The sequence below is a fragment of the Drosophila arizonae genome, chromosome 2, assembly GCF_054131065.1.
Source record: "Drosophila arizonae isolate 15081-1271.41 chromosome 2, UAZ_ARI_1.0, whole genome shotgun sequence".
NCBI lineage: Eukaryota > Metazoa > Arthropoda > Insecta > Diptera > Drosophilidae > Drosophila > Drosophila arizonae.
Genome location: NC_142922.1, coordinates 19,038,477 through 19,051,935, shown reverse-complemented (window position 1 = coordinate 19,051,935; position 13,459 = coordinate 19,038,477). Strand labels below are relative to the sequence as shown.

Sequence of the window (13,459 nt, the reverse complement as noted above, 5' to 3'; positions counted from 1 at the left end):
TTTGGATTTAATTATAATTATGTTTATATCATATATATTTTAATTATATGTTTATTATTTCCTTTATGAAATGATGGGATTTATATTATACAACCACTTGATCGATCTTAAGTTTGAAGAAATCACTTTAAGTTTTAACTTATTATTTCTTATAACCTTAAAGGTTGTCTTCATTTTTTTTTTTTTTGTTTTGTTTTATTTTATTTTATTTTTTAATTTTTTTTTTTATTTTTCATAAAAGATAGTTTTAATTTTCAGTAATAACTATAAAATTATTTTTAATTTTTATTTACAGCTTTGACTGTTTTTTCTACGTCTTCTACTACTACTCGGACAACAACAAACTATTTTCGATCCCGTTATCCGATAACTCTTGGCTAATGCAATTATAATTGCAATGGGCCAACCAAAAACCGTTAGACTCAACGAAAAATGTGCACGAACGCAAAGCGGAATGTAAACAGCGAATGAATGAATGAAGCGCCGGCTAAGAAGTAACGGTAAATTTTCACATGTGCCAAAATGACAATAGAAGACCGCGCAGCCCAACCAGACACCGCGACGTCAGCGCCGACGTCGACAGCAGCACGCTAACAGCAGTGGATGCTGACCATTAACAGTGCTGTTAACAGGCCATAACAGCGCATGTTGCGCACACAGCGACGTCAGCGCTGACTGCGCAGCTAGCGCAAGCGCCAGCGATATCGCTCATAAACGTCATTCAATGAGCTCTATCTAAAACTACGGCAATAAGGCGACTGTGTTTGTGTGAATGTGTGTGTGTGTCTGTGTGTGTGTGTGTGTGCTTACTGAAGCGTTGCTAAATATGAAAGCATAAAAATTAATGTTATATTTATAGTGTGGCAGCCAAATGCGGCAGCAGGAGGCGTAGCTGCGGTCCACGCTGCAGGGCTCAATGTAGTTAGAGCAGGGCGGCAAGAGGCAGGAGGGGGTTGGTCTTGTTCTTCTCGCTGCAAGATGTGGCTGCTTCAAATGCTGCTATTTGCTTTGCCCGGCAGCAACCGCCGCTTTGTTTGCTTTAACTGTTATAGCTCGCAAGGGGGTGGGCGAAGGTCTAGCCGAAGGGGCTCACTTGCCTGGGTCCTGCCTGCATTTCAATAAGCAGCATACAAAATATTTCCAACAATAAATCGCCTCGAATAGTAACGCGCCTAGCCAAAGCGCCAATTGTGCACAAAAAAGGCAGCAACAGCAACAACAACAGCAACAACAATACCCGTAATTCAACTGTCGTCTCTGGCATGCTGTGTGTGTGTGTGTGTGAGTTGCCCTTGGCAATCCACACTCACTGGTGGCCAGCAAGCGCCACACATACCGCAGCCACATGCCACGCATGCGGCGCCAACGCCATTGGGCAGCGAGGCGAACGGCGGCCAATGCGGCGTATGATGAATTTTTCGTTAAGGTTTTTGCCTAGTTCAAATGTTCAGAGATTTACTGCATGCACATACAGTGCACATATGCACGTGTGTGAGTGTGTGCGCGTGTGTGTTAACTTGTGCATGTATGTGTACAAATTAATTCAGTTGAGTCCAGTTCGGTGAGTTGATTTGCTTAAACTTGACTGTGAGCTTACTTTGAAAAGGCAACTAGCTGAAAAATAACTTATACCATAACTTTCCAATTTAAAAAATATTTTTTGATTAATTCCTTTAAAATTTAAAAAATTGTTAAATAATGAAATAAGAAAACAATGTTCTTTTACCGTAATATAGCCATATTATTTAGGATATTTGAGCTTTAATATATTTTATAGTATTCATGACGTGTTTTCTAGTTTTTATGGAGCTGTAAACTTGTGCTTGTAAGATTTCATATACTGCTTGTAAAATTTTGTAAGGTGATGTTTAACAATCAATTAATTGTTAAAGTCAATTAAATGTGAAAATTGTAAAATTTGTAAAATGTAAATATAAATAATTTCAATCTCCAAGATCAGTTTCAATTTGTAAATCAATTTATTGTGAAATTTATAATATATATCAAACATAAATATAAATAATTACAACCTTTAAATTCAGTTTCAATGATCATTATCATTATATCTCAGTTCAAATGAACACTATATTATAATTGTGATATTATTTTACTACAGGGTACTTCCTAGTCGAGTACTTCCATTAACTTTCGCACTTAATGTTTTCCTTGAACAATAAAATAAAAATAATAAATGGTAAATTAGCTTTTGTCATCACACAATAAACAAATACGCCAACGGCTTAGGCAAGGTCCATTAATCAAAGAACTGTGCCACCGCCGCGGGCCACCAGATGAATTATTGAAACTTGGAACAGCTGCCACCTCTTAAGTGTCTGTCGCGCATTGCTTTGCCACCTCCCAAAGCAAAAAAAAGAAAATTGCCACTTCAACACTTTTGGGCCAATCAACAAAACGCCGTAAGGAGTGGCCGTGCCCCCGTAGCTACCCCAGCCCCCTCCGCGCAAGGCATTTGCCCTAGCTTGTTTAAGCAGCATTTAGCTTTTATTATCAGCTACAGCTTCGAAACCTTATCCTGCCCCGGCTCGTGATAGATGAGCTCCCCGAATCGCCAGCACTGATTGCTGACTTCTCAATCGTCAATTGTCAGTTCACAATTGTCAACTTCCGGTCGCTGTTCAATGGTGTCGCTTCCGCTTGCGCTGCTCTGCTCGCGTCTGCTACGTGTGCACGAACTGCGCTTCTTTAATGTGGAAACAATCTGTCCTAGCAGAGCAAGCGGAATCCGAGAGCGAGAGGTGGGCTGGGCATAGCCACAAGCCGACGAGAACTGCCCTCACATTAGCAGCCAAATAATCATACGCCGCATTGTTACAGGCCGAGCTGGAAAAAGGGACGAAAGGAGAGAAAGAGAGAGGGAGAGTAGGAGTGGAAGTGGAAGGCATCTGTTGTGCATATTTGAATGTATCGTCAACATTGTCCGAATGACAAAAGGGAAAACCTTGCATCAGAAATGCGAGGCGAACTTTCAACTGCGGGCCTTTTGCTGCTGGCCCACATAGGGGACGCATTCCAAGAGAGGCAGCAGGAGGAGGAGCAGATAGCTGCCACGATGAGGCCTGGCTGGATGCCTGCCTGCTTGCCTGCCTGCCTGGTTGGTTGGTTGGTTGGCCTCAACTTTGGTCTTTCGTTTCGTTTGCAGTGCTAAATTTACCGCTAAGCGACGAGTGCACAAAGGACATGACAAACAGACGAAACGGAGCAGGAGATAAAGAGAAAGGCGGAGAATAGCGCTGCTGCTGCCCAGGATCATGGGGGTCATTGTAATCATAACGGTAATGTTGATGTTGCCTCACGTTCTCTCTCTCTCTCTATGTGTGTGTGTGTGTGTGCAGGCAACGCATTTGAAAAATGAAAACCAAATACAAAATGTGCTCACTGAATTAGTCAAAATCGGGCTCGTGCCATGCAGCCGCACACAGGATGTGACTGCACGATGCCTGTGCTGTTCCTGTTTAAGTTATCTGAAGAAACAGTTTCGTTTATGAAGTCCCTTGCTGCGCCTCCTGCCCCAATCCGCAGTAGCAGTTTTGGCAACCAAACAAAAGCAATTGACTGAAGTTTCCTTCAGCTGCTGCCTGCTGCTGCCTTCTACTTTGGCTGCCTTAGCTAAGCAGCAGCGACGTCGACTGCGCTGCCTGCTGCCTCTGATGGACAAATGGAAAAGCAGCCGCAAAAAATGAACAGCAGCGCAGCTCGCGACAGTTTTTATGATATTTCAGTTGGCTTTTGTTTGCTTTGCAATTACTTCCCCTGCTGTGTGTGGATTGCATTGTTAACAGCAGCCGGCGCTGTTGAGCTGATGTTAAGCTGCTGCTCAACGGATGTTAAGCGCAAGTGAAACTGAAACCATTCGGCAATCGCTCAGGTTGTCACACTTATTTATATTTTGGCACATTCATTTGCAATTCTCTTTGGATATTCAATACTTTTCACTCAAATTTGCATGCATATCGAAGTGTGTGTGGGTATGTGTGTGTGGGTGGATGTTACTTTGCTCTTTTGTTAGCAGTTTCTGTGGCATAATTCCATTTGCTGCACCTTCGAGTGGCATCAAAGTGGCAAACTACATTTTCCCATCTTTGTATTTGCATTTATTTATGTATGCATGTATTTATGTGTGAGTGAGTGTGTTTGTGCGTTTGTGTGTTTGCGTGTAGCACACCCCTTAAGTGCCCGCCTGCACCATCAGCTTTATTTGCCTGACACTTCACACCCCGTTGCACTTAACCACCCCCAACCACCGCCGCCCTTCACCCCGGGCCGCTCTTTGCGGTCGTTTAACTGATGTTTCTATCCGTAAGAGGTCCTTGTGTCCGTGTAACGCTTCTGCCTGTGTGTCCTTCAGGCACACAACGACGGCAAATGCTGAAATCGTGCGAAAAATTAAATAAATGGCCAGCTCAATGGCTGCTCTGGCGGCGCTTTTCATTTGAGTTTTCTTGCATTTTATTTGTAACCTCATTTTCTCTTGCCCTTCACGATTTTAATGTGCAATAATTTCTGCATTGATTTTTGCTATGCTTTCTCGTGCCACCTTTCAGGGATTCCGACTCCTGCTGGGCCACTCCAATTTGCCTGTTGGCTGCCGTGACGTCAATGCCATTCGCAATTTCCGCGGCAATTAAAAAATTTTCTGGATTGATAGTATTTTGCATGCTCGTCACGCACACGTCTCCCGTCAGGAGTGTGAGGGGGTGTGGGTGTGGGTGTGGGTGTGTGTGTGCCTGTGCCTGTGGCCCATTGTTCATCATAAATAAATACTGTTAATTTTTCAATTGTCCGCTGAGCGTTTAACGGCCTTGCCGCATGCCCCAAGGGGCAGCCAGGTTACGTGCAGCGGCATGCCAGGCTGCGGGTGGGCCGACTGGCCATCGACCGACTGGCCATTGAGCTGTGAGCCACGGTCGCACGCCAAAAATCTGATAGACAGCGAATTGGGAAATGGATGCACGTACTCCATATGGCGGGCAGCTGACAAAAAAGAAGAAGACGGGAAATTGGTAAAAAAAAAATATGTTGGGCCGAAAACTTTTTGGGCAGTGCGAACGTGGCCAAGATTGACGGCAGCTGGGCCAATAAAGTTGACAGCATTCGCAACAGGCGAACGTGACAGCTACGCGTCAGCAAAGGACTGTATATTCCTTCTGTTATTTTCATTTTAGTTTTTTTGCTGTTGTTGTTGTTTTGTTGTTGCTGGGTTTCAGTCTAGTCGACAAAGTTGACACCGGCGTCACACCGGATATCAAGCTATAGCCGAGCTCCTAATATACAAATATACAAATACACAAATGTGTGATTGCCACATGCCACATGCCACATGCGGCAGAGCAGCTGCCGTCAGCGTCTGGGACGGAACTTGATGAGCGGCAAGCGTTTTAATTTTTCGATCTGCTACAATGTTGACTTCTATAAATCTGTCGAGCATGAACGCCAGCGCTCTCTCTGCCCCCCTCTCCCTCACTCTCTCGCCTCCCTTGGGCACACTCGCAATTGGAATTTCTAATCGAAGCAAATTGAATCACATGTCCTTTTGACGCGCTGCGACGCAAAGCAACGGTTGCCAAACAAACAATGGCAACGGGACTCGCAGCAGGAGGCGCTACAGCACGGGCACGATATCTGCCGGAAAAGCCTGGGCTGTGCGTGGCAACGCAGCATATGGAAAATCAGGCAGCCACCGAGGCATAAATCAACTTCTGGCAAAGTGGCTGCCTAAAAGGACTCAAGCTTCAACTTGTCTAAGTGACGGCCCAAATGGCAAAGATAAACGATTTCCGTACCCAACCAGGCAAATAAAAATAAAAAACGAAAATAATAATATATATAAATTTATATGTATGTATTTACACATATGTATATACAATAAGTGATCTACGCGGAAAATGTTTTCATGACTTTCCACCTGAAGCCCACAAGTTTTGGCATAGAATTTTACTCAAGCCATCTTTGCATATTTGCCTTTAGAAAACAATCAACGGACTCTTTGTATAGCATCATGGAGTTTTTCCATGCACCGACTGAGCATAGCACAGAAGTCCGATGTAGAAGAAAACTGGAAATCGCTTTTCATATAATATACAATTTTCTTTTCACTAAAAGTTGTTAAAGAAACTTAAATTCCTTTTGATTCTATGACACCATTGAAATATGTATATTCGTGTGATATTTATATTTTACTGCTTAGGCGTGACATTAAAAATGTAAAATTTAACTAGCACATAGATTCTATATTTCAATGACAAATATGGCTTATGTCAGAATGTACACTCCTATATTATTAAAAAAAAATATATTAAACAAAACATAATAATTTTTTTGTGTTTGCTTTTATATGATATAAAGACATACAAAAATATTATTTATATGAATTTTGCTTCAGTCATTTTTCATTTTCCAGCCCTGGACTTCACATGTTCCTCAGTTAAATTTTTAAATATATTCCTATTATTGATGTGCTTTGCCTGATCTATTTATACAAAACTGAAACACGCATTTTTTAACTTCCTCATTCCTCATTGCCTCATTTAGTTATATATATATACATTTATTAAACATACACACGAATTTGTATTAAATTTGAAGCGATTTATTATGTGCTGAAGTGTAATTAAGCCATTTTTATCAGGTGTTCCGTTTTTTGTTCAACAGAGAACATATATATTAATATATATTTGTGCATATACGGTTAAAAAGCGATAAATCTTCCATATGATTATTCGAGCATTAAGCAGTATTAAAAATTAAATAAAATATATATAAATCCAGAAATTTATTGCACTTTCTTTCGTAGAGCAAATAAAAGGTTCAACTTGCATAAATAATAATAAAAAAAAAAAAAATAAATAAAAAAAAAAATAATAATAATAATAATAATATATACAATATATTTGGAAATATAATTTGTATTGTGTGGCCAAGGCATTTGCTGGACGTTGTTACCATGGCTGTTGTACTTGGCCAATTGTCGCAATTAATGAAAAGCCGTGCTAAGGAAATTTGTAAAGCCAAACCCTGACCTTTGCTTGTGGCAGCTGTATTTTCTTGAGTAGACAAGCTGCCCGCCTAAGCCCGCTCCAGTAATTTGTAGCTCGTACTGGGTTTTTGGGGGAAATTAATTTACGAGGTGAAACTTGTTTGCGCTGTGCCCAGAACCCTTTTGCGCTCTGCCAGGCGGCGAGTCCATTGAAGCGTTTAAATTGCTGTCAACAGAAAGGCAAACAAATAAATAAAAGCCAAAAAGCATTCACCGCGGAGCAGCAGTTCGGTAAGGGTGTAGATGTTTCGGCCATCAAATGACCCATGGCAACCAGGGCAAAACGTGCGCCTGGACCAAATGATTAACACGTTCCCAGGGAGCTGCGGCAACAGAGCGCCACCCAAGATAACTGGAAAATATGCACAGCATGGAGGACCTGGCGCTTTAATTATCATTCGGAATATGGAGGCATTGAAGGACCTTGCCAAATCAGATAGAAATCCTCAAGTGAAGGCACGCGCCACACGTTGACGTTGACGATGATGGCGATGATGCTGTTGTTGGCTGCTGCTGTTGGCTGCTGCTGGATGCCGCTGTTGACGTGGCAGGCACACAAATGCCACATAATGTGCTCAAGAAAATCCAGCCCCAAAAAATAACAAAAAAAGATAAAGCTTAAAAGAAGAAAACGAAATACAGCTGGCAAAAGGTAGCAGACGAGAAACACGAAATTGGCAAAGGTAGCTAAGCAGTTAACATTCTGAAGGTCGCTCGGCTACGCTCAGAGAAAATATTGGCTAGTCGACTCAGAAATTGACAATGCCTACAAAGTAAAATCATATTTGTATATATGCATATGTGAGTAAATGAGAAATCGAAAAATGTGTTTAGTCTTTGACCATTATAGAGTCCATGTAAGGAAATTATTCTGTATAAAGGCTCGAAAAGTATTAGATTATGGCAAAACATAAGTATTTATTCTGCTCGTATATGAAACTCTTATTTTTTATATTCCATTAAAATGGACCTATATCTACTCTCAGTTGCTTTCAAGCTCTAATTATATACAGTAGAATCCCGATAATTCGAAATGGCAAGGGAATCAGTTTTTCTTTGGACTTACACAGAAATTAAAAAAAAAAAAAAAAAAATGCCTCCCCTTCCCACGCCTTTCCCATCCCTCGACATTCCCCTCACTCACCCTTCCCCACAAGCTCCCTTCCACTCTGTCCCTCTCCCTTCCCATCCCTCTATATCCTATCCTTCTCTTTTCCCATTCATCCTTCACTGACCCCTCAAAGTCTCTACCCCTCTCTCTGCCCCTCTCTGCAGCGCAGAATGATTCGAATATTAGCTTGGAAGTTTCAAAACATCTGCTAGTCGATCAGTCTCGACTAGCGCCTTCTGACTTGTTTATTTTGTTTTTCTCTGTGACTCACCTTCTTCTACTCTCTCTCTCTTTTCTCTCTCTCTCTCTCTCACTGTCACTCTCTCTTCTTACTTTGTCTCTGTCTGTCTAACTATTTATGTTTTTTTTTTTCTCGATTTCTTTGCAGCCATTTCATTCTATCACACTATCTCTGCCTGTTTTTTCTCTCATTTTATTGTGCTTTCCTTACTTGTATTTATAAAACTCAATATGCGTATTATTTTAACTACTCTACGTCAATATCTAATAGACCTAATCAACTTTTTAAATAACAATTCAGTTTTATGTGCTCCACAATTTTTCGAAGTGTACCGGTGACCATGTTTATAAATAGCATCTCGGCTCTGCAATGCATGCAAATGGCCAATAAAGCGAATGGCGACCAGTTCTTGTCGGTCATCATTTATAATGCATTCAAAGCCGCACACAAACGGATACAGGTACAGCTAAATGTAGATGCGGTCCAATTGTATCTATACACAGACGAACGGACGGATGGACGGACGGACGTCTCTGTTAGCAATGCTCTGTTCAAGGCTGTTGATATGCCAGTTAATCCGTCAGCACTTTGTTGTTTGTTCGGAGTGCCTTTCCCATGGCCCACGCAGACAGCTGAGTGCCAGACGGACGTAATCGCTTGTTGATCCTTTATAAATGCTTAAGAGCGAAAGGCAAAATACTTTTGGCCAGCAGCTGCTGCTGATGCTGCTGCCATTGCTGCTATTGCTGCTGGTCAAATGGGGTGACATAATCAAATCAATAATTTATGAGTTCACTTTGCTTTAAGCGGATTTACATCGAACGCACTTCACCCGGGGCCTTCACCAGCAGCCGGCACTCAGAGGTGGAGGAAAACTTTTTACAACTGAAACCGAAACTGAAAGTGAAACTGAAACTGAAACTGATACTGATATCAATTAGGTGGAAAGTGATAAGTTGTCGCCTGGAACTGTCAGTTGTTTGTCTAACTTGCGACTGTCACAACCAACACGGGATTAGTCGCTCCGAGGGGGCGGGGGTGTGGCCAAGTGGGTGGAGTGGAACTATGCGCACGCTCCACGCGCTGTGGAAGCCGTTGGGCCTGTGGATGATAATGCTCGTGTCTAATGCGGTCCAACCAAGCGTGCAATGTGCGAAATAGTGGGGTGGAGAGAGGAAGAGGGGAGAGAGAGCAGATAGGTGCTAAGCTTAACAGCAACCCTCAGAACAACAGCACAAACTCTGACGATTCTCTGTTACAATCCGCAGGGGAAATAATTGCAAAAAGCAAACGAAAAATCAGAAAATCTGTCGCGCGGGTTCAGCTGCTCTGCTGCGCTGCTGCTAGCTGTCGGCGGCTGGTTTTCTATTTGCCCAACAGTAGCAGCAAGCAGCGACGCGTGCAGCACAGTTGGCGTCGCAGCCGCTAACATGAAGCAGCAGCAGCAGCAGCAGAGAAAGGCAGCAGCTAAAGGCAACAAACGAAGGAAGCTTCAGTCAATTGCTTTTGTTTGGCTGCCAAAATTGCTCGATGTGATTGGCGACAAGAGCCAAGGCAGTGGACTTCATAAACGCAATAGTTTCCCAGATAACTTAAGCAAGCAGGCGCAGCGGAGGCACCCTGTGGAGACATCCTGTATGCATCCATAGCACAAGTAAAATTCTCACTAATTTAGCAGCGAACTTTTTTCGTTTTCGTTTACATTTTTCAAATCCACACACATACACACAGAAAAAGTGACACAGTGAGCGGGAGGCAACATCAACATTACCGTTATGATTACAATGACCCCCATGATCCTGGGCAGCAGCAGCGCTGTCTCTCCGCCTTTCTCTTTATCTCCTGCTCCGTTTCGTCTGTTTGTCATGTCCTTTGTGCACTCGTCGCTTAGCGGTAAATTTAGCACTGCAAACGAAACGAAAGACCAAAGTTGAGGCCAACCAACCAACCAGGCAGGCAGACAGGCAGGCAGGCATCCAGCCAGGCCTCATCGTGGCAGCTATCTGCTCCTCCTCCTGCTGCCTCTCTTGGAATGCGTCCCCTATGTGGGCCAGCAGCAAAAGGCCCGCAGTTTAAAGTTCGCCTCGCATTTCTGATGCAAGGTTTTCCCTTTTGTCATTCGGACAATGTTGACGATACATTCAAATATGCACAACAGATGCCACCCACTCCCACTCCCACTCTCTCTCCTACTCTGCTCTGTCTAGCTGAACCTGTAATGATTATTTGGCTGCTAATGTGAGGCCAGTTGCTTCTTCTTTTCTTGTGCCTGGTTAGCCTGCTTCCACTTTAAAGGAAAACAGTCGAGGAACACGTAGCAGACGCCAGCCGAGCAGCGCAGGAGGAGGCGGCGCCACTGCATAGCGAGCGGAAGTTGACAATTGTGAATTGACAGTTGACAATTGGGAAGATTGCAATCAGGGCTGGCCATTTCGAGAGAGTGAGCAGGACTAGAAGCTAGAGCTGAAGCTGAAGCTGATAACGAAAGCTAAATCCCGTTGAGATAAGCTGTTGCCAGTCCTTGGACAGGGGGAGCAGCAGTTGGGGCATGGCCATCCTCTGCTGTGATTGGCTGATTGGCCCAAAGTATTCAAGCCGCATATTTCACACAGTGCAGCCTGTGGGGCAGTTGGCTGGAGTTGAGTGGAAGTCCATTGGCGTCAGTGGCTGCTATTTGTTTTTCCCAGTTTCCAGTTCTCCGGCCACATTTCCCGCTGGCTGTTGGCCGCAATTTTGATTAATGGTCAGGCTTAGAGGCGGCGTCGACTTTTTTATTTCGGCAATTATGTTGTTTAGACTTTCGCCACGCTTTTCTCACCTCGAGCATTTTTCATGCAACGGCAACAGCAACGGCAATGCCGCTCGCAGCACTTTTAAGCGTGTGGACTTTGATTTCATGTTTCGAGGCTTGTCAGTGACATGCAGTATCATTAATTCAGTCCGAGTTTTTGCTGCCTCTCTGCTGCTCTGCAGCTCTGTTGCCCTTGCTTGGCCAACTCTCAGCTGGCTTTGTCATTTTTCAACAGTTTTTGGGATTTTTTGACACTTGACAAGTGTTTCCAACTGCGCCAGAAAGGTGGCAAAAGGTGCAGCCATGCCCAGTCCCAGCATGTCCCAGTCCCAGCATGGCCACGCCAATATCTGCCAGAATGTCCTTTAGCAATCTGTCTCATTCCTTCCGCCTCAGCTGTGATGAAATTTTGTGCAGATGAAACCAGAAAGATGAGCGAAAGTAATCAGAGTTGCATTGCTGCTGACATACTCTTTTGCTCCAATGATAATAATAATGATCATGTCGATGATAGTGCTAAGGATGATAATGACTAATATACTGTATATGATGATAAGAATTAAAACAAAATAAAATCAAATCGAAATAGTTATACCTAAGCTTTTTAATTGATTTCTTTACCTTAATATCAATGCCAATGCCAATATATATTATTCTTTATCTTAATATCAATGCCAAAGACCATATACTATAATGATTGCAACAAGAACAATGCCGGCTGAGAAGAGTACCTATGTTAGCCGTGAAGCTGATAAAGACAAAAATACATATTTATTTTTTCACTCGAAGAGACATGCTGGTGAAGCATTCATGAGAGCTGCCAGGAGATGAGCAGATGAGTAGCTCTGCCAGACAGAGGGCTGCCGCGTGGCTGCACCACGTGCCTTATCGACAGGGCAGAGCCGCCGTGCCACATTTGACCGGTAATTAACGGAGCCAATGCCAGCACGAATTGTCTGATTAAATGAGGCATGAAACTCGATTTTGGTCGAGGCATAAAATAATTGCGCATATATTATGTATGTGTGTGTTCACATGGGATGAGGTAGACCGACGCACATATTTACACAGGCTTCCTGCCGCTCAGCTTGCTGGGCACCAGCCACTGGACCCCATCGTGGGGCAGGGGGCTGGACACAAAGGGCGAGAGTGCAGTCCAGAACATTCGCTTGCCCAAAACATTTCGCACATTGTTCCACAATCCCAAATCGTAGCTGCGATCCTTCACATAGTACAAGCAACTGCCGCGGCAGACCATCAGCAGCTGCATGACCAGGTGCGTCGTGGCTAGAACCGTGGCAAATATGTTCAGCTTGAGTATGCCGCCCGTGATGATCAGCCAGGTGATGTGCGGGCTAAGAGTCTGGCTCTTGAATAGTTTATACATGCGATCTGTTTGGCCTAGGCCCATGGACACGCTCACGAAATCAATGGGGTCGCTCAAGTGGCTTCTCTGGCTGACCATATGGTAGACATTGTAGACCAGGGCGGTGCAGCTGCCGAGGGACAAGTGCAGGAGGAGGCCGACGAAGTAGCGCTGGTTCGCATGCCCGATGCAGTTGGCCACCACATTGCAGTGATGATCCCGCTTCAGTATGCAGCAGTTGCAGAGCCGGCAGTGCCACGCCCTTGGCGGCACCAGCATCTGGCAGAAGGTGCACAGGTGCCACAGCGGCGCCTCCGCCGGCAGCGGATTCCAGCGGCCTGGTGGCAGGCCCACGAAGCTGGTGTCCGTCAGCCAGCACTTGCACATGTTGCCAACGATGTTGTGGGTGAAGAACAGTATCAGCAGCCAGTGCAGCTTGTAGTAGATGCCCGAGACGTCGCAGCACTCGGGCAAGACGTAAAACATTTCGTAAGTAACAAAGAATCCAACAGTTAGTAGCATTAGAGCAGCCGACAGAGGATGGACGACTTGAACAATTCGGACCCGATGCAGACGGACGCAGCGCCAGACCAGCTGCTCCACCCAGACGAGGACGCGCGCCATCTTCCACAGCAATCGAACGAAAATTTTGACCATTATTGTACATGTAAGAAACTTCCTCCTCAAACTGAGCTGCTAAATTATTGAGAGTAATATTCGGTTTGCTGGGTTTCCTTACAATTTCCAGGAATTTCGATACACTTGATAATCGCATCAGGCATTGCAAATTTGAAAATAATGAAAATGAAATTGATGTTCTTTCTCTCGGAAATGATAAGCCGATTACCCTTTTGCAATTATGTGACTTGGCAGTCAAAGGGATTTGAAATGCTAAG

General features: G+C 43.9%; 1 protein-coding gene across 1 annotated transcript; it reads right to left on the bottom strand.

Annotated features, from left to right (window-relative positions):
* Positions 1-12,179: 12,179 nt before the first annotated feature.
* Positions 12,180-13,459, bottom strand: LOC149270510 (putative palmitoyltransferase ZDHHC24). Its single transcript, XM_089476648.1, has one exon. The coding sequence runs from the start codon at positions 13,218-13,220 to the stop codon at positions 12,261-12,263; it is 960 nt and encodes a 319-aa protein (XP_089332774.1). The 5' UTR covers positions 13,221-13,459; the 3' UTR covers positions 12,180-12,260.

Bases quoted from the DNA above. Each gene is read 5' to 3' on its own strand.
- LOC149270510 (XM_089476648.1), bottom strand. From the start codon at position 13,220: ATGGTCAAAATTTTCGTTCGATTGCTGTGGAAGATGGCGCGCGTCCTC.